Source organism: Dermacentor albipictus, chromosome 6, assembly GCF_038994185.2.
Source record: "Dermacentor albipictus isolate Rhodes 1998 colony chromosome 6, USDA_Dalb.pri_finalv2, whole genome shotgun sequence".
Lineage (NCBI taxonomy): Eukaryota > Metazoa > Arthropoda > Arachnida > Ixodida > Ixodidae > Dermacentor > Dermacentor albipictus.
In genome coordinates this window covers 23,532,435-23,554,154 of record NC_091826.1, presented here as the reverse complement: position 1 = coordinate 23,554,154, position 21,720 = coordinate 23,532,435, and the positions used below count along the sequence as shown (strand labels likewise).

General features: G+C 49.4%; 1 protein-coding gene and 2 long non-coding RNA genes across 3 annotated transcripts in view; 1 reads left to right on the top strand and 2 right to left on the bottom strand.

The window, feature by feature from the left end:
* The window catches only part of LOC139060897 (uncharacterized), a 29,432-nt gene extending 23,791 nt beyond the window's left edge, over positions 1-5,641 (bottom strand). Inside the window, exon 1 of the long non-coding RNA XR_011515079.1 lies at positions 5,378-5,641. This is a non-coding gene — a long non-coding RNA (uncharacterized lncRNA). The remainder of the gene's footprint in view (positions 1-5,377) is intronic.
* Positions 1-21,720, bottom strand: part of LOC139060895 (uncharacterized) — a 185,128-nt gene that overhangs the window by 117,876 nt on the left and 45,532 nt on the right. The window lies entirely within an intron of this gene.
* On the top strand, positions 5,842-20,302 carry LOC139060886 (uncharacterized). The gene is made up of 2 exons (XM_070540156.1): positions 5,842-7,758; positions 15,885-20,302. Exons 1-2 carry the CDS (start codon positions 6,224-6,226, stop codon positions 16,849-16,851), a joined length of 2,502 nt encoding a protein of 833 aa, XP_070396257.1. The 5' UTR covers positions 5,842-6,223; the 3' UTR covers positions 16,852-20,302.

Sequence of the window (21,720 nt, the reverse complement as noted above, 5' to 3'; positions counted from 1 at the left end):
CCCAACAGTAAGGAATAGATGGGCTCAGGGAAGAGGTGGGGAGATAGTAAGGCGAGGACTGTGCACGGGGGCAGGTCCAGTACGTGTGGCGAACGTCGGGATAGCCGCCGCACACCGGGCATGCCGGGTGGCCGCGGCGTTGTTCAATAATGTGTTGCATGGCGTCATTCGCCAATGTTAGAGTTTGAGCCTGACGAATTAGGGAACTGTCGCGGCGGGTGAAGGAGGGATCGGGGGCCGGAAGGGTACATGCAGACGAGCGCAGTTCGCGGAGTCTAGCGCGGCTTTGCTTGCGGTGTTCAGCGCGGTGCATTCTGGCGCAATAGGTGTCAGGCCATGGAATAGGAGCGCTCGGTATTTTAGACTCGCGAGCGAGGGAATGAGCACGCTCATTTCCCTGTATCCCCTGATGGCCCGGCACCCACTCCAAGAGGACGTGTAGTGAGGGATGTTGTTGCATGTGTAGCGCGAGGGATGCCCCAATATGACAGGGAAGTAGGTTGTTTGCGAAAGAACGAAGGGCTTCCTGGCTGTCTGAGCGAACGGTTATGGTTGGCGTGGAGTGAGGGGGAATAGTAATGGCTTCCGATATGGCAAGGATCTCGGCGTCGGTTGGAGACGGTACACCGCTATGCCAACGAGTGATGTCACCCTGAGGGCCGATGACTGCCGTCTTGGATGCGGTCGGCGAGAAGGCGGCGTCAACATAGTAGGTGTCATGCGCTGGGTCAGTTAGATGGGTCGCCCGCGCCTGTCGCCTGCCTGCGTTGCGTTCGGAGTGCATATTCCGGGGTATCGGTCGGACTTCGATTCGAGGGATAGTTATCCATGGTGGAGGGTCGATGGAAAGAGGTGGAAGGGGTGAAGTGTCGTGTCCCAACATTCGCAGGATGGCGCGTCCTTGGGACGAGGTGCTCAGACGGAGATGCTGAGACTCCCGGTGTGCTTGGACCTTCACATCCAAGGTGTTGTGCAGGGTTGCGCGTTCAACATCGATGCTACGGGCGTACCTGGGAACACCCATTTCAATGCGGTGACATCTTCGCAAAGAAGCCTCGAGTCGTTTGGTCTGGGTGCGTGTAAGTGCAACGTATGGCAGGCCATAGAGGATTCGGGAGTAGATTGCTGCCTCAGCAATTTTACGGAGTTCGTGTTCACGCAGGCCTGTGTGGCGCTTGCTTACGCGTGTCATCATGTGTATGACCTGACTTGCCTGATGGAGAATACGCCGTAGCCACTCCGCACTACGTCCATTCTCTTGCCACAGAAATCCGAGGATGCGGACGGATTTTCTGCGCGGGATAGGTTCTCCGGTCATAGTCAAGGTGATGTGGGCGCGTTCAGCAGCTGCTTTGCGCGTAGAGGAATTCAGTACGACGATGTACTCTGATTTTTCCGGGGAGCATGTGAGGCCTAGCTGGTGTATGTAGGTGTCGACGATGTCTAAGCCGGTTTGAAGTGTGGCTTCCTGTTCGCCTGGGTTTCCGGTGGCACACCAAAGTGTGATGTCATCAGCGTATATTGCATGGCGTAAACCTGGAACGAGGTTGAGCTTTCCGGGGAGGTCCTTCATCGCCAAGTTGAAGAGAGTCGGTGACAGAATGGAACCTTGTGGCGTCCCTCGGTTTATAGGGAAGCACATGGATGGCTGGGTGTCCGGACCCAAGAAGCGCACTTGCCTAGCACTGAGGAAGCCGCAGACGTAGCGAACCATGCGTTCTCCGGGTTTGGTGGCTGCTAGGTTGTCAATGATGGCTTGGTGCAGGACGTTATCGAAGGCACGTTTGATATCCACGCCTACAATTGTCCGGAGTTGTGCCGAGCTAGGGTGATCGTAGACATCTGTGGTAATTTGCAGGGCCACGTCTTGAGCGCATACGTGCCTGCGGAAGCCGATGAGTGTGTCTGGGAGATGGCCCTGGCTCTCAAGGTGCCATTCTAGTCTCGTCAGGGCCATCTTTTCCATCAATTTTCCCGCGCATGATGTGAGGGATATCGGTCGAAGGTGTTTAAGCGTGTTGGGAGGTTTGCCAGGTTTGGGGAGGAAAATAACTAAAGCTTCCTTCCATGACTGTGGAATGTTCCCCGTCTCCCATGCATGGTTAATGAGGCGTAGAAGGTGCTTCTGGTGGTTTTCGGGCAAGTTGCGGAGCATGGTGTATGTTATCTGATCCGGACCCGGAGTCGTATTTCGTCGGAGCTGCATGAGTGCTGACCGCAGCTCCTGGAGTGTGAATGCGGAGTCAATCCCTTCTGGCTTAGTTGGTGATTGCGGAAAGGGTGCAAGTGGTGGTGGGTTGAACTCCGGGTAAAATGTCTCTCGCAGTTCTTGGATAATTTCTCCTGTGGAGCGCCCGGTCTGCATTTGATATCGTTGGAGGGCATAGCGAGGTTTGGCTTGGCCCATGAGAGTGCGAAAGATTTGCCATACTCTAGGTGTGTGAAGCTGGCCATTGAGGTCTTCACATGTTTGCCACCACCGTTGAGATGCCAATTGGTCAGCGTATTCCTGGCTCTCCTGAGTTATGGTGTGTATACGTTGGTGGAGCGTCCTATTATTCTTTGCACGGCGCCACCAGCTCACCAGTCTGCGGCGCCGTTCCCAGAGGGCTAAGAGGTGAGTGTCGACCTGGGGTTGATCCTCTGTGGCGGCAATGCGGGAAGCATGTTGGGACACAACCTGCAGTACATTGTTTGTCCATTCTGTGGGGTCAGTGTTCTCATCAATCTCATCCAGTTCGAGTCGTTTACGCGCCTTGTTCCAGTCAACGAGACAGATGGTTTTGTGGCGGGGTGTCCGACTTGGCCTTTGTGTACGCAAGGGAAGCCGGATCTCAATAATAGTGTGATCGCTCCCCAGGGTGTCTTGGGTATTCTCCCATTGAATGTTGTAGCGGCTGATTGACCAAGTGAGATCAGGGTTTGTGTCCTTCTCACGTGAGTTCCCCAGTCTGGTGGGAGTGGTAATGTCGTTTAGGAGAGAGACTTTGTAGTTTGACATGAAGGTGTCTAACTTGCGGCCGAGAGCTGATGTTTGGTCATATCCCCAACAGGGGTGTCGACAGTTGAAGTCTCCGAGGATTAGGACAGTATGGTGAGGTGTTAAGCGTTGCTGGGAGGGGTTGTAGCTTGATAACGGCCAGATATTTTGGTTTGGCGTCCAATAACAGTTTAAAATATCTAGACTGTGACCATGAACGTCTGTCCTCGTGCTCACGTGCTCAGTAGTCGATGTATTCATATGCGTAGTGTCGAGTTGAACTGTGGGCAAGGAGCTCTTGACGTAAGTCACCGTCACTGTAGGAGTGAGTGGGTCTGACGTGCCCCGTTGTTTGTATGTAATACTAGGAGCAATAAAATGTTCATAGCCAGTGAGGGGAAAGGCACCGTGGGTCTCCTGCAACACAAGAATGTCCGGTTCTGTTTTCATGAATAGCATATGTTGCAGGAGATGTTGTTTCTTGCGTCTGAAACCACGACAGTTCCATTGCCATATCGTGAGAGATGGGGATGGTGGGGTTGGGATCGGAGGTGTTTGCCTAGAGTTAGTGGCCATGTTGTGATTCAGAAGGGTTATGGGGGATGGGGCGTTTGTGTGGGTGCATAGTGTCCTCTATATGTTGGAGGCGGGTGGAAATTTGCGCAAATTGGTTTGACAAGGGGGTTAGAGCGGTCAGAATGGCGCGTTGTATCTGTTCAGTAATTATAGTTGCGATAGTAGATTCGATCGCTTGTTGCACGATGCGACGAATACGTGCATCTAACTCCTCTGACAGCAGGTCTGAGCTCAATGGGGAGGGCTGCGGAGCGGGGGCAGTTTCTGGGAGAGCTGTACCACTCACCTTTAAAGGCGTAGACTGCGTCTGTCGCTGGTTGGGTAGCGCAGGCCAGTTAGGGTCGTCAGCAGCGGGCTTGGGTTTAGGTAGTTGCTGCCACGAAGGACGGCGCGGATCGTGTTGATCACTTTGTGATTTAGCTGTCTGGCTCTGTCTGAAGTCTATCTTCTGCTTGTGGGCGGGCTTCGGTTTTTGTTTGGGCCCATTTTGACTGGGCTTGCGGTTGTGACTTTGACTCTGGTTGCGACTGCGGCTACGGCTACGGCTGCGGTCGGTGTCAAGTGCCGAAAACCGGTTGCTGGTTGGCACGCTGGAGTCTTCTCGAGTAGGCGGTCGTGGGAGGTGGTGGGCTGCTGGGTGATTTGGATCGATCCGCGTCGGTGGTTTGCGTCGGCGAAGCGCCTCCTCTGCAGCGCGGCGGTGTGGGCAGTTTGCGTCCGTAGCCGGGTGGTCACCCCCGCAGTTGCAGCAGCGCATATCGCACTCGTGAGGAGTAGTTGACGTGTCCGTTCCAGGGGGGAAATGTTGCCCACAAGATCTACAGCACGAATATGTCGAGGCGTTGGGGCAGACATCAGATCTGTGTTTGAGGCTGTAGCAATGCCAGCACTGAAGGCATTTCGGCTTGGGTGGGTAAAGCCGGTAGACCGCTGAAAACAGGATGGCGCTCTTTGGCATTTGAGGACCCTCTACCGTGATGATGAGAGACGCCGTCTTGCCAAGTCGCCGAAAGGACAGGACCTTTCGGCCCGGAATAAGGAGTTCTTCCTGTACGGCATCTTCCGAAAAGGAGAGTGGTACACCGTGCAGGACGGCGCGGGCGTTCTGTGGGTCGTTGGCGCAGTACGCACTCACAGGGTGTGATTTTCCGCAGACATCCACGGACTTTAAGGCGAGCAGTTTGGTGGTGGCCGATGCACGGTACGTGTCGATGGCGATGAGGTTTTGGGCAGTCCGAATCTTCACAACTGTGTCCTGTCTCTCGAACTTGGCAAGGTGGGCCGCCCGACGAATTTGTAGGCTCAACTCGACGGGTGTAACTGTGGAGAGGTTGAAGCCATCTGTCAGCTTCACAACTATGGTGGTGGCCTCTTCCTGCCGTGGTGCTGAAGGGGTGACGCAGGTAAATGCTCCCTGCGAAGCGTCACCAAAGTCCATGCCCTGTGGGTTCAGCGTGGTGGATTGCGCAGGCTGCGATGCAGTCGTAGCTGTTGAGGGCGGCGGATCCATGCCGAGCACGGCAGCGGCGGCGGCGAAGCGCCTGCAGTGCGGCGCGGGGTCGGGGGGCCCTGTGTTGGGGCCGACCGAGGCCGCCGGTGTTTAGGCGAGGCGCAGTGCGGCGGGCCAAAGTTCGCCCGGCGATGACAGGCGGCTCTCAGAGTTCGGCGGAGCTCTCGTTGCGCACGTCCGCTCGGGGCGAGCACTGAGCGCCGAGTCCTGAGTAAGTGAGTGAAGAAACATTTTTGCAGGTCCCTCGAGGACGTGAACTCGTCGCGCACCCGGCTAGTCCCACGTCGGGACCGGCAGGTCTAGCAACCCACCAGCCCGGTCGTGGGCATGCCGGACATCCAGGATTTGCTTTTCTGGAGCGGGGCTACGCAGAAGCGAGTCCCACTCCTCCTTGGCAAGATCCTCGCAAAGACGGACAACGCTTTCCGCCTCGTTCGAAGAATTGCAAACAGACACCGAGGCATGAAGGAAAACAATCTCCTCAGTCTGATCAATGCTTTCGTACTATGCCACTTCACATAGGTTGCACATACACGATTTCTATGCACATCTCTTCTACGAGAGAGGGAACGAGTAGTAGCACAGAACACATACTGGTAGTAGCATCAGGCCTGGTGCAGAATGACCGGTGTCTGCATTCACCCAAATTTCAAAGAAGACTTCGCGCTTCCTGGTGGTTTTATTTCTATTTGCGATGTACTACAGACCCACCCACAATAACGACGCTGCTTGGCCGAAACTGGAATCGAAACTAGCCGAAGCTCAAAATAGCCCTAGACAAGGTTTTGCAAGTTTTATTGTTTGGTCATTACAAAATTAACCTTCTATAATATTATAGGTTTTGCGTAGATTCAAATATAATGTAATCAAATACGGCGCAGTGAACGATTATGCTGTACAGAAACATAACTTTTTTTTTTTTTTTCACAGGCTTCACGTGGTTTCGCGCAAAATACCGCGCATTTTGACAGTGGTCGCGGGATTCCGTGCCACACTGCCCTGCAATCCGAGGTGTTACTCTATGTAGGCTTCAGAACTCGATCTTTCTGCGAAATTTGATAAACAACAATCTAGCAGTAAGCGCAAAATCTATTTTGTTTCGACGTTCCCGCAGAAGCGGCAGCTGTCGGCTAACCACTGAAACTTAACGTCACCCGATGTTCTTTCAAGGTGCGGTGGGGGCGGTGCTATGCTTTGGCCCTGTGGCTGGCTCACTATGGCTGGCTTTCTTTGTTTGGTCGCTTGTGACGCGACCGTGCAAAGGATCGACACGGGCGTCAAGCCGCCCGGCAAGACGCTACGGCACGCGGACTGTCAGCCGGGCCCTGCCAGCGCTGCCGTCGACGAGTGTGGAAGTCATTCGATCGCAGCAGATCTGTGCCAACAGTGAGGGAATGTCCACGACCGAAGGAGGTGGGACAGTCGCGGGCCTCGCGTCGCAAGGCACAGCCGCTGGCGGTCACGAGAGCATCATGCCTTACTCCGAACAGATCGTGGCCCGCCTAACAAAACGCGGTCTGGACTTCGACCGCGCCTGTCAGTATGACGAATTAAGCGCCGATTGCTGGCTGTGCCACGACCTCGACCGATGGAGCAAGGTCTTGCATCCAGTGAGCTTCGAACTTTTCGAAACCGAGCCGGCCAAGCTGGCCATCCGGTCCACATGGACACGTTGGCGTAAGCTCGGCGAGGACGAACTTTACGACGCCGCTTACGTCTTCTCCTGGCTGCCGAAGGCGCATCCGTGCGTTCAGCGCATCATGATAGAAAGCCCGGGGGAGTTCATCGATGGATCACACTACCCCTTCCAGAGGGCCAATCTCAAAGGCCAGAGGATGACGTCCTTCTACGAACAAGCCTCCGTCCTCGCGTTGGCTCTAAGCCGGAGCGTCAACGTCCAGCACCTGAAGCTTCGCGGTGTCTACCAAACGCGCGTCTACGATAAAGAGCTTTCCGAAGGGTTGGCTGGCCTTGGGCATCTCAAGAGCTTAGAATTATGCCATTTCCCCATCAATGCATCAATGTCGATATCCCTAGCGGATTTGCTAAGACGAAACGCGAGCCATCTCACTGCGGTTTCGTTCTCCGCTAATGACATGTCGCAGGAGTCCGTCGAGTGCCTCTTGCGAGCGCTGCAGTGCTGTCGCTTCCTCGGCGAGCTGTCTGTCGTCGCGAACGATATTTCACGGGAAAGCGTGAACTCTATCGCGACGCTACTGCGCGTCGCCAAGTCCTTGACCAAACTGACGCTCGACCGGAGTCTGGAACACAGCGTCAACCTCTCCACCTTAGCAGAGGCACTCAAGGCCAACACGTCCCTACTGGAGCTTCACATTGGTGATTGCTTCACGTGCTTCGCGCCCCTTTTTGAAGCGATAATCGCGAACGAGACCCTGAAGCACTTAGTCCTGAACGATTGCAACATCAACGGCAGTAATGCCGAGTCACTCGCGACAGCACTGCGTAGCAACGTAGGGCTGAGAACGGTGGAATTGAAGCACGCTCGTGTCGATGCCGACTCAATGGTGACACTGGCTCATGGGCTGGAAACGAACTCTGCACTCGAGTTGCTGGATCTGAGGGATAACACCGCTACTGTACGTGCCATCAACACGTTCTGCAGAATGCTGCGAAATAACAAGACGCTAAAGTGTGTGCAGTTTTCTAAAGTTCAAGCTACAGAACTGGAAAGGTAACTGAATTGCCTATCAGACAGGCAGATGTGTTCAAAGCCACGCACATGGAAAAGAACAGCTTTCAGGGCCAATTTCTGCGTGTCACTGTTATGTTCTTTTATACAGATTTATTTTCCATGTTGTTGAGTGTAGGGTAATATTGACACAAGATGAGTTCGAATTACGCGCGCCAGCCGCCTCCTGCGTTCGTGCAGTTGTTTACTGCTACCTGCGAAAGATAGCGGCAGTGAAGCGGGCAACACGGGCTCGCAAGGCACGCGCAATCGGAGCAGCGTGTCATGAGCGCGGGACACGAGCGAAGAAGAAGACGTGCGGGTCTCTTGCGAAAAGACTGCGAACGCTCCTGTGAAGCTCTTGTTTAGCTGTGTGTCGGGCACAAGTTCGCCCAAGGTAAAGCGATTAAAGTACCATCACTCAATTGTGCGTTACAAATCTGGTGGAGGTGCGGGGTATGATTTCAAGCCCTTCTCAAGTCAGGGAAAGGAGCCTGGACTCACGGCAACTTGGACCCATCGAATTGACTCCTGTTCACCAACGCAGCAGTCGTCGCCTACGTGGTGAGCCCCCTGAGTTCTCCTCTTTGCCGGATTCTATCGGTGCTTCAGCATCTGCTAGCGGAAACGCTATCGAGATGACCACTCAAACCACGCCAACTCATATCGTAGTCAACTCGCCAATGACGCCAGAGCCTTTCCACGGCGACACATTTGAAGACGCAGAGGACTGGCTGGAACGCTTTGAGCGCGTGGCCGAGTTCAATGGATGGAGCGGAGAGCGCAAGCTACGAAACGTTTACTTCGCATTGGAGGACAGCGCACGAACATGGTTCGAAAACCACGAAGCGACATTTGTGTCGTGGGATGCTTTTCGACGGGAGTTGCTGGCAACCTATCCGAGTACCGACCGCAGGGAGAGGGCCGAAGCTGCCCTGCAAGCTAGAAACCAGCGTAACAACGAAAGCGTGGCCATGTATGTAGAAGACATGTCCCGCCTATTCCGCCGAGCGGATCCGAACATGAGCGAGGACAAGAAACTACGCCATCTAATGCGGGGCGTAAAACAGGAACTGTTCGCAGGGTTGGTTCGGAGCCCGCCGCGCACCGTCGCTGAGTTTCGTTCAGAGGCGACGACTATGGAAAGCACGTTGCAACAGCGATCAAGGATGTACAACCGGGAGATGAACATCACCTCTGTGGGCGCATTTCCGGCCGTCTTCGGAAACAGCGTGGAGGTCATGCGAGAGCTCGTGCGATCCGTAGTGCGAGAAGAGCTTCAGAGGCTACGGCTTGACCAGAACGTTCCAACGCCCTCTTCGCTGGCAGACCTCGTTCGCGAAGAAGTCAGACAGGTGGTCCGGGAACCACAGCTTAGTGCGCAGCCCCAAGCGCCACTCCTGCGCCAGCCGACCCTCTCATATGCCGATGTGCTGAGGCAAACTCCCGGACGTGCTGACGTCGCAGCCACTTCCGCTATGAATAGCTCGATGCCTCGTACTACGCTGCCGCCACCCGAGAGAAGATTCAGGAAGGCCGATGTATGGCGCACCCCTGACCGAATACCCCTCTGCTACCATTGCGGTGAGGCTGGCCACCTGTACAGAATGTGCCACTATCGTCAGGCAGGGCTTCGCGGTTTTCCGGTGAACGCACCTTGCCCTCGAAATGGTGAGCGTCCCTTGGAAATCGAAGAGTACCTGTCCACTCGTCAAAGCTCCCCATACGCCTACCAGCAACACCAACCTCGGTCAACAGCGCCGTTGAGGCATCGGTCACCGAGCCCCCACCCGTCTTCAAGCTCTCCAAGACGCCGTTCACAGAGCCCGCGTCGGGAAAACTAGAGCCAGCGACCTCGGGAGGTAAGGTCGCTGCCGACGCGAAAAGAGAAGAACCTCCATCGATGACTCCGAGCGACGAAGAGGGACTCAGAAACCAGTGCCGTAAGAGTGACGTTGCTTCCGATTTACGTGTGTTTGTTGACGGTTACGAAGTAGACGCATTAGTGGATACAGGTGCAGATTACTCGGTAGTAAGTAGTGAGCTCGCCAGGAAACTGAAGAAAGTGCTGACTCCTTGGAAAGGGCCACAAGTTCGCACAGCAGGAGGACACCTCATCGACCCGACGGGCAAGTGTACGGCTAGAATAGGAATTCGAGGCTTCACGTACGTCGCCAGCTTAATCGTACTTCCCGAGTGCTCAAGAGACTTGATTATTGGCATGGACTTCTTGCAGGATAATGGCGCTATAATCAACTTGCGGGAATCATGTGTTTCCTTCTCAACCAAGCACGCTGTCGCAGCATTCAACACTGAAGAAAAATTCGACGCCCTTTACATTGCCGATGACGACGTGATGCTTCCTCCGAGATCCAGCGTAGCCGTCACAGTCAGAAGCGACGCGTTCAGCGACTACGAAGGAATTGCAGACAGCAACACCAGTCTCCTACTCGAAAAGGGGATCTGCATGGCAAGAGGCCTTGTTCAGCTGCGTGGCGGATGTGCCAACGTTTTCCTCACTAATTTTGGGAATGAGGTGCAACATGTCGCGAAGGGAACCGTTGTTGCCACCCTTAATAACTTCGTCCAAGTTACAGATCTCAGCGTTCCGGAGTCTTCACCATCGAATTTTCAAGATGTGGATTCTGTCCTCGCAGCCATCGACATCGAACCAGGCCTATCGCCCAGACAGAAGGAGCAAATAGAGACCCTCGTAAGAGAATTTGCCGAATGTTTTTCAGTGTCATCCAAAGTCCGGCGGACATCTATTGCCAAACATCGGATAATTGTTGACGAATCAGTGAGGCCTATTTGCCAGCATCCCTACCGAGTGTCACCAAAAGAGAGGGAAGCCATCGGAAGTCAAGTTAAGGAAATGCTTGAAGACGACGTAATTCAGCCGTCGGCAAGTCCGTGGGCGTCGCCTGTGGTACTTGTAAAGAAAAAGGATCAAACCTTGCGCTTCTGCATTGATTACCGAAAGCTGAACGCCGTCACAAAGCGGGATGTGTACCCACTTCCAAGAATCGATGACACTCTAGATAGACTACGAGATGCCAAATTCTTTTCCTCCCTGGACCTCAAAAGCGGCTACTGGCAGATAGAAGTGGACGAACGAGATCGTGAAAAGACGGCGTTTGTGACGCCAGACGGTCTGTATGAGTTCAAAGTGCTCCCATTCGGCCTTTGTTCCGCACCTGCCACATTTCAGCGGATGATGGACACTGTGCTCACCGGTCTGAAATGGCAAACCTGTCTCGTTTATCTTGACGATGTCGTGGTTTTTTCTACCACCTTCGAGCAGCATGTAGAACGTCTGCGGGCTGTGATGGAAGCGATTAGGTCAGCAGGTCTGACGATAAAACCGCAGAAATGTCATTTTGGCTTTCGCGAGCTTCTTTTCCTCGGCCATGTCGTCAGTTCAGAAGGCATTCGCCCGGACCCTGAGAAGACTGCGGCAGTGGAGAAATTTCCGAAACCAACCGACAAAAAGGCTGTTAGGCGATTCTTAGGACTTTGCGCCTACTACAGACGCTTTGTGAAAAATTTTTCAAGGATCGCCGAACCACTAACGCGGCTAACAAAGGAAGACGCGCCTTTCGTCTGGTTGAATGAGCAGGAGAATGCTTTCAATGAGCTCCGAAAGCGTCTTCAGAACCACCCAGTTCTCGCTCATTTCGACGAGGAAGCCGACACTGATATTCACACAGACGCAAGCAATTTAGGTCTCGGTGCCGTCCTCATTCAGTGGCAAAACGGAGAGGAACGAGTCATTGCGTACGCCAGTCGAACACTTTCGAAGGCTGAGGTGAACTACTCAGCGACAGAAAAAGAATGCCTCGCGGTGATATGGGCCATCAGCAAGTTTAGACCATACTTATATGGCCGACCATTCCGAGCTATCAGCGACCATCATTCGTTGTGCTGGCTGGCGAATCTCAAAGACCCATCTGGACGGCTGGCAAGGTGGAGTCTACGGCTGCAGGAATACGATATAACGGTCGTATACAAGTCCGGTCACAAGCACAGTGATGCAGATTGCTTGTCCCGTGCCCCGATTGAATACACCGAATCTACGCTTAGGGAAAATGAACAGGATTGCCCTTTCCTAGGAGCTGTAACATCATCACAAATGGCTCAGCATCAGCGATCCGACGCGGAGTTACGCCTGCTCATTGATTACCTAGAAGGACATCCTGTCGACATTCCACGAGCTTTTGTCCGCAGCTTGTCGTCGTTCGTCCTGAGAAATAATGTCCTGTACAAACGAAATTTCGAACATAGTGCAGAGACATTTCTGCTCGTCGTACCTTCAAAGTTACGACTCGAGATATTGGAAGCATGCCACGACGAGCCAGCAGCAGGACATTTAGGAGTGAGCAGAACATTCGCACGCATCCGCATGAAGTATTACTGGCCAAAGTTATTGAATTCTGTGCAGCACTACGTAAGAACCTGCCGGGACTGTCAAAGACGTAAAATACCACCATTCAAGCCAGCAGGTCTCCTACAACCGATACAGCCACCGGAAACTCCATTCGCACAAGTGGGAATGGACTTACTTGGCCCCTTTCCCACATCGTCATCAGGAAAGCGTTGGATCGTAGTTGCAACTGACTACCTAACTCGATATGCCGAGACAGGGTCTCTTGTCAAGGGAACGGCCAGTGAAGTCGCTGATTTTTTCGTCACTAACATAGTACTGCGGCATGGCGCTCCTAAAGTTCTCATCACGGACCGAGGAACCATATTTACTGCCCGCTTGACACAGTCCATTATGAAATTGACGCACACCAGTCACCGCAAAACCACGCCATATCATCCGCAGACAAATGGACTGACTGAGCGACTCAACAGAACGCTGACTGATATGCTGTCAATATACGTGGACATGGAGCACCGAACATGGGACAGGATACTACCGTACGCAACGTTCGCGTACAATACCGCTGTGCAAGAGACGACTCAAATGACACCTTTCCAACTCGTTTTTGGCCGGACCGTCACCACAACCTTAGATGCAATGCTACCAGTAGATGAGACCTCCGAAAATGACAATGACGTCAGCGACTTCACACAAAGAGCTGAAGAAGCACGGCAGTTGGCGCGACACCGCATCCAGCAGCAACAGCAAACCGACGCGGACCGATACAACGTGCGACGAAGAGACGTCCAGTATGCACCTGGAGACAAAGTATGGGTGAGGACTCCCGTACGGATGCGCGGCCTATCCGAGAAGCTTCTTCGTCGTTACTTCGGCCCGTATAGGATAATTCGCCGAATTAGTCCGCTGAACTACGAAGTTGCTCCAGAAGGTCAAGTAACCTCATCACGACAGCGGCATCGCACAGAAATCGTCCACGTCGTCAGAATGAAACCGTACTACGACAGGCAATAACTGCTTCCGCCTACAAGCGTTGCGAAATCATGACAGCCTAGAAATCACCGCCCTCTGTATGAGCATCGGGACGATGCACTCTTGGAAGATTTGTAACGCACAATTGAGTGATGGTACTTTAATCGCTTTACCTTGGGCGAACTTGTGCCCGACACACAGCTAAACAAGAGCTTCACAGGAGCGTTCGCAGTCTTTTCGCAAGAGACCCGCACGTCTTCTTCTTCGCTCGTGTCCCGCGCTCATGACACGCTGCTCCGATTGCGCGTGCCTTGCGAGCCCGTGTTGCCCGCTTCACTGCCGCTATCTTTCGCAGGTAGCAGTAAACAACTGCACGAACGCAGGAGGCGGCTGGCGCGCGTAATTCGAACTCATCTTGTGTCAATATAGATGCTTTTTGCTGAAACACCAGCTGACACTGTTCTGCAGCCAGTACCACAATAATTGCTTCAGAATTCTAGCAAAAAGAACATTTGTGTTAGGGTACTGTAGAAATAGGGAACCAAAAGTGAGGCGGTGCTATCACCCAGGCATAGGAATGTAAAAAGTAATAAAAAGAATGTAAAGGCTATACAAAGGAGTTTGGCTGTTTGGTGATGTAAAGCAACAGGGAGGAGCTACTTATGAAACTTCCTATTGTCCTGAAGATAAGCTTTAGGATTCCTTCCTTCTTCTAATGGTTCACACAAAAGTCTGAACCATTACACACAAACGTTCTTAGTAAGAATACTATGTTTCTTTGGGAAAACTCACTTTTTCTTGTGTTTATCTTCAAAGAGTCCCTAAGACGGTTTGGACAAAGTTTGTCAACACATAGGAAAACATTCACATGAAAATTTGTGTGAGGTCTCTCATATAAAGAGACCTACGGAACCTATGGACAATTGCAAGTTTCCGTGCACCATAGCCACGCTTTTTCTTGTCAACTTCTTCACCAAGTGATTGGAGCTAAGCTACACCTTCATTGGCTTTGTGTCCATGATGGGACGTCGTGTCGTCTACTACTGGTTGTTTTGGAGCCAGCACGCGAAGCCTCTCACAACGTCACCGCAAGCCGCCGGGCAGTTGATCTCAAGCGGCAGCTATCAAAACAGCATGCGTTATGAGCTGGATGGGTGTAAGGGTAAACTAAAGCCCGTCTGTGCAAATATTGCTGTGATGAAGGAGCTTTAGCGTAGACGTACGTGAGTGGCCTGATCGGTGGGCACAGTCCAGCCACCTGGTGATGCAGAGCTTAACCAACCAAACAAAGAGCTAATATTGCTGTAACCAAGTGCAAAACCTTTCAAACATTTAGAAAAATGTATAATTAAGTGCAAAATGATTTAAACATATAGAAAAATAATGTGTTCACAGTTAGACTGCTGCCAAAAGTTCACTCCAGTAGCAAAGTAAAATACACTCCATTACTGCTGTATTAGTTCTGTGTTTGTTTGAACTCTGTGCCAACAAGTGGCTGCACTATGCTGGCTATTCATGGATGTATCTCCACTCACCCCATAAAATGCCCAAACCCAAAACGCTTGCGTTTACCTGCATACCAGACATGTGAAACATTAATGGTGTGAAGTGATGGCCGCAAATGTGTATGTGCTGGAATTGAATTGATACTGTCAACAAGCACTCTAGACACTCTGCTTGCATTTATGCCTTGCAAAGGTACATAATGTCGCAGCTTGACATGTTGCCGATCGCTACGTTCGCAGCCCACAATGCAAAGCTGAACTATGAGGGTCACAAAAAGACAGATCGAGACCAACACAGACAGCACAGCTCGCGTGAACATGGAGCATGTTGTAACACAATCAGGCAGCGCTTGCTATGTGCCGGATGTGCTTGAGAGTAGTGATAAATTTCTCTTGTGCATTCTGTTGCTTCTACTTTGTTTTTTATAGAAACAAATTGACTAACATTCCAACTAATACGAATGACATTTGTTCACCCTAAAGTTGAAAAAATTATTGATGATGTGCCCTGGGCACCCACTTGGATAGCTTGCCTACTGGCGTCGTCTGGTCACCTTCCATTGTCTAGTCAGGGGTGGCTGAAAACTCAGGCCAGTGGCGTGCTGCGATCGGTAGCGATGTACATGTTTAAAACCTTTTAATAAATGACATGCTTTACGGGGAGCACTTAGACACATGGATTAATGATCAGAAGACCTATGCTAATGACTCAGCATGTTTGTAGAAGATCGTTTCAGGGTCCCTTTAACATTTCTTCGCTCAGAGCAGCATGTCTACGAGGTGCTTGTCATGATCTTCTTTTCTTTGTGAGTAGATCAGTATATTGTTTATTTACACACTACAAAATAGGCCTAGGAATTTCTCTAACCCTTCATTAGCAATATTCTGAAACTAGCCTCAAGCTTTTCTTACCAAAAGGGAGCCTATTCACAGACTTCAAAGGGTGTCACGAAAGTAGTGAACCGTTTAATCTCATCTGTGAGAGGCACCTGCCAATACTCTTTGCATAGGTCAATTCTTGAAAAACCATGTACATTCACTGGTTTAATCAATGGTATCATCAACACGGGGCACGGGAAAGGGGAGAAGTTCCATTTGATTATTTAACGAACAATATTCCCTACAAAGATGAAATGTTTTGTCTTCTTTTGGAACTGTTGTTATGCACAGTAATACAGTATCCTTAACGCTGATACAGGCTCTACCAAATATATACGCAACCTCTTTAAACCTATGCAGGATGAATGACAGTGGGCTTTTCAATGCAGGTCAACTCTCTCCGTTGAGATGGCCCAAGCCGAAGGCTACAGCCGTATCCAGATGCCTTGGGCCGAGCTCGATCTTCCTCTGCTGTCTGCAGTCGTGGCACTTTGTTCAGAGTCGCTCACAGAACTCCACCTAAGCGTTGCCTACGAACTCAACGAAATCAGCATTTGTGCACTGCTTCAAAATCTCGCCACAAATGAATATGTGCGAACTGTAACAGTCGATTTAGAAGGTCGCAAACAAGTCGCTGTTGCGTTGTGCTGTGTGCTCGCCTTGAACCAAACTATCCAGAATCTTAAAATTAGGAATTTTTCCTATTCAGCTCGTGGGCTGCTTGGCATGGTCGCCAAAGCGCTCGCGACAAATAACACTGTGAGTCAAGTATGTTTGGAAAGCTGTAACGTATCCTTAAGGTCGCTCAAGTCGATTGCTTTTATGCTGACAAAGAACACCGCAATCACCAACCTGAACTTGTACACTGGGGGCTCCATGCGCACCAAACGCCTTGCCATTATTTCACGTGCTCTGGTGGAAAACCAGTCTATCGTGGATTTGACACTGACCACCGTGCCAAATAGAAACCATGTGTCTTCCCGTATGTTCACCTCCATTCGACGAAACACCAGTCTTCTGAACATGGCTGTGAGATTTATCACACACCAGAGGCTAGATAGGCAGGCTGCCGTGGCATTCGAAGCCCTCAGTGAAAAGGCGTCGCTTGTTCCACACGTAATGAAAGTGACCGAACAGACTGAGGCCGAGGCAAAAAAGGCTGTGCTGTCGGCAAAGCGTTACATTCAGTCAAACTACTTTCAACTAGCGGGCATTGTAAGAGAAAGTGTTGTTTGCCACCTTGGCATGGGACGAGAGATTCACACCTTGAATTACGAGTGCCTCTATGCCATAGCACAATATCTCAAGCTGTCAGATGTCTCTGTAGATTGCAGCAACCCTAATAGACAGCCGTAATATATTTGGGTAAATCTGGTGGAGCCTCAGGTTTACGTAGGTATTTTTCGACAGAGACACATTTGTGCATTGTCAACTATGTCATACTTTTTTTATGGCTCATTATTAGCAACAATAACATGATGTCTGGCGAAATTGGTCGTTTTTGAATTTCATGCCCTAACAGCAAGGCCGATATGCTAGTACGGCATCACAGATTGCTAAGTACATTGACATGATTAGCCTGCTTTTGTTCTGTAAACGTGCTTAATACCCTATGTGTTGTAAATGTTTAGAGAATGCAAACCAGTCCCTGTTTATCGATCAATTGTTACCTTGTCCTAAGCAGAAGCTTTCAATATCTCATGACAACACGAGAAACTACCAGAGGATCTTCAAGCCCCTCTTTTGCTGTTCCTAGTTCTTAGAACTCCACTCTGCTGATGGGACAAATGATATTCCTTGCATTGCAGAAATGTAATTTATTAATCTATTTTCACTGAACATTTCTCCTTAGCGTCCTTTTAAGCGTGTTGAACCAAGTGAATGCTGCATTGTTTGGAAAGGTAGGCTGCAAGACCAGTAAAATAAGAACAGAAACACTGACCAACAATTGAAAGGTCACATAGTGGTGGAAAAGAAGGAAGAGGCAAAAATTATCTGGTCATGCTTAATGAGAGCAGCATTCAGGGCAAGTTGGTAATCCATTACTCCAATGATATTGCGCAACAAAACACGACACGGACGTAAGAAAGGACGTCCTCTCTTACGTCCGCGTAGTTTTTTTGTTGCGCAATATTATTGAGTACTGCTCATGCTATTCCCCGACTAATACGTGCCTCTTAATCATATTGTGTTGTGGCATGTAAAACCCCGCTATTCTTTTCTGCATGCTTATGATCCCTGCTCACTTCTGATTGCCGTCACATCGCATGATGACCCTTGTACTTTTTTGCTGCCAACTAGTGCCTCGCACAGACTGAAATGATGGCGGAAGGCGCACAGTCCCTAAAAATGCACACACACGAAAAAAAAAAAGGAAAAGAAAAATCTTTGAAGGTGTAGAAATGTCTTTTTGACCAAGCCATGGTGCCATTATTGTCCTATCAATGGCTCACATTGCTTCTTCCACAAAGAACAAAACGTAATACCATGAGTGGCTGCTAATCGCACACAGTGCACTGTATGCCAGCCTTGAAAAGGCTGCACCTACTTGTTTGTCAGTTTCGCCTTACCATATGTAACATTACAAAGTAAAAAAAGGAAATATGCTGGTTGATATTTAAGCACTACACTGCAGTGATAGACTAACCATTGCTTGAGGTATCGTGAAAATGCAGCCGATGTCACCTCTTCTTGTAAAGCACCGATGTTGGAGAGGGTGCACGCTTTTTAAAGAATTTTGTTGCCTCTCCCTCAATGATATGGTTTAGCATGCTCGAATGTTGGGCTAGGTAGTTTGTAATGTATTGGGAACAGAGGCAAGGCATGTTTAGGCACGGAAGCATCTGTTACGTCTGCCTTGCTTCTACTCTCTTCCTGCAATTACTTCTGCCAAGTGCAATGATTCCATGAGTCAGCAAGCCAATGTTTGCCACATGTAATGATGACGAGATGTTAGAACATACAGTGCTTGTCAAGTCAAAATGCTTACATCTATATAGGGCACCTTTCAGCAGAAATTTATAATTGTTGAGCTATTCTCTAAGATAGCCTGTTTGTGCCTAATTAGGAATTCGCTATGAAACGAATGCCTACCACCGGGAAGCACGTGCCAATTGAGCACTGTACTTTCTTGCCAATTCTTTAGTGGAGTGTATAATGAATTATGCCAAAGCTGTACACTTGTTGGGGGTTCTGCTGCTCAGCAGTAATTCTGTGCTGCTTTTGTGATACTAAAAAACTGGCAGCATTTGTCTCCTTCAGATAATGTTTTTAATTTCTGCCCTTTATATATGTTAATTGTAGATAGAGTGTTGTTTGTTATATACTTCATTACATTTATTTTGACGAAATTGTAATTCTGGGTGTTCTGAATTGCCATACCATAGCTGTGCACTTCTGGGTAAGGATGACCTCATTTTAATGGGAACTTTCATCCTGTGCATATTCTGTGATATCTGGATGAAGGCAATTAAGACTTCTTTCGATTCATACTGTACAAATGTCAGTTGCTTGTCGCATTGTTCGTTACTCAGTACTACTTCATTCATTGTCAGGTACTCTGAAGTGTGAGTAGTGCGGCATTGTTTACTGATGTAAAATTACAATAAACACTGCATCTATGTCATGCTAATGGTTTTTTGTCTCTGTTGCATGCCGGTAATTGGATATTGCTGCTTTAGTTGTCCCAGTTGCAGTCGTCTTCCCTTTATCTATACAGTGCAAGGCAAGTTTGAAGGGCCACTTAGCCAAATGATTCTAGACATAAAGTATTATAAATGTGTGTTTTCAAAAATGCGGTCTCACTTTGTGTATTGTATAGTACGTACATCATCAACACTGCACAAAAACCAAACCTTACTTTAACAAAGTTTACACTTGTAGCTGTGTTGGTGAGGAGTTTGATCATTCTGCTCTGCCATGGTGAGTAGCTAGAACATGTCACTGCTGGAGCTATTTTGTTGACCTGAATTTTTTAAAAAATCAAGACAGCATCACTAAAGATGTGGCCTCGTTCTCTTTCTTTTTTATTGTGTACTGTATCTAAATGTTTGCACTTTCATTTTAATCAGTTCCATGTGGGCCTACAAGCAATACAAGCAGTATTAACGGTTGTTTAGGTGTTTGCACTTTCCTCAAAGTAAGCGATATGAAGCCATTTGTAGTGCATGGGTAATGGTTAATCCTGGATATAAATAGATGCAACCATCTTTAGTTGGTGATTTGCAAAGACACCAACTGCCTTGCAATGACAACCAATAATAATATTTCATTGGCAAGCCAGGATAAAACGAGGCCAGAGGATAACGGCACAGTGACATATTCACTGGCAGCACTTCAGAAATGGCACCTACTTGTATTCCTAATGGTTATTTACTTTAGGGGAAGCGCTTTCTGGACGTCTGTGATGAAGGCGCTTTGGCATAAACACGAGCTGCCTGCGCGAGGCTGCCATCTTGGGATGCAGAGTGTGACATTACAACTACTTGCACTTGCTGCATGTCACCAGACATGCGGTGCTACTATTTCATACTTGCGAGTAGATGCTGGTGCTGTCTTGTTTTAGATAATAAAGTGTACCTGCAGAAACCGATGATAAATCCTCTATCTCTGATTCGCAAACAAGGTATCCAGTGCTCTTGAAACGTTGCAAACTTTTTACGATTATTCACTGTTCTTAAGTGTGCGACAGTAGTTGGAGCACAAGCTGAATTTATCCATTTGCACTGTCTTTGAGTATGCACTGCAATACAGTGGTAAGTTAATCTGTCAGATGAGAAGTTGCTGCAATAAAGCTGTTCTTACATTTCACCTGCGTAATGTCTCATTAACTTTAATTACAGAAATTACCTCTAAGGAATGTCTGTTGCGACTCACAGGGAGAGTGTTCTTTCAATGATAATTGTGTAGTATAGTTCCATCGGTTGTATTGCGAATATAAGGGAAGTGCAAAGAAAATTATTCTCATCTAGAGCTCTCGCTTGGTGAGCTACAAAGAAAGCAAAGCAACAATCGAGCACAGCTGTAAGATTTTCAAACACAATACCATATGGAAATACGAGCCTCAAGAATACACGCACGAGGCTTCAAATCAATGTATCGACTCATCTCATTCACTTTGCACTGTAGTGCACTGCTACATCACTCTAGATTAATTGTATTTCGTAACTACAGGGTACGGCAAAAGGTTTTTGCACTCAATTAAATACCAAATAATAAGGTTGCCATGTAGAATAACAAAATACTTTTGGTGTTAGTGTTATGTGTTCTGTTCTCCATATGCACAAATCCAAATGTACTGTTAAAAAATCCACATTTTGCACAAATGCAAACGTAGATTCGCTTTGGAAATGCACAGGCGGCACTGATCTAGTCTTCATTTCATTCGCGCCATGCTTTTTGCAATGCCAAATGAAGAGAAGCCAAATTGTGGCAACGAGTAGAATCGACTGTGCTGTTCAACACCAACAAGACTGAAACATTGAGATAGTTTATTGAGCTGTTTGGATGCCATTCTAAAGTGGAAATGAAATTGGGGACGATTTTTTCGCACCGTTATTGTTGTACCATGTGCAGCACTACCTTCGCCCTGTGAGGTGGAGAGGAATCCCACTGATTCATTAATTGCTGTTTTGCAATGTATGATTTGGTCCAGTACAGTACCTGCTTCTTCACGACACCTTCCAGATAGTATGCAGTGTTTACCATCGCTCCTTGCTCCAAGAAATCCAGCAGCATCTTTCCATCAGAAGTGATTGCCCCGAAATCTATCACGGATTCAGGGTGGCACTCATGTTGCCTTCTTTGAGGCTTTCTGTCAACATCCTATTGTATGTGTAGTTTAAAAACCGATCGATATTGACTAGTGCCTCGATTGACAAGGGAGTGCTGCAATGTCGTGCCGTGCTGCAGCACGCAGCATGCCAGGCATCTAGGGTCCGTGCATCTTCTGACCTTGGCCTCTTTCACCTAATCCGTAATACCGGTGTCACACGACCACTTTTGATCGCGATCGAGCCCGATCCAGATCGATATTCTCGACCGCGGTTGGCTCCACCGCCGCACTTGCGCAAATGAGGCAATCACGACCGAGAAATACATCCGGATCGGGCTTGATCGCGATTAAAAATGCGCCGTGTGACACCGGTATTAGACCAGGAACTTCCTGAACCCTTTCGAGCAGCAGCTCATCTTTCACAATCATTCGGACGGAACGTTCGGAGATTT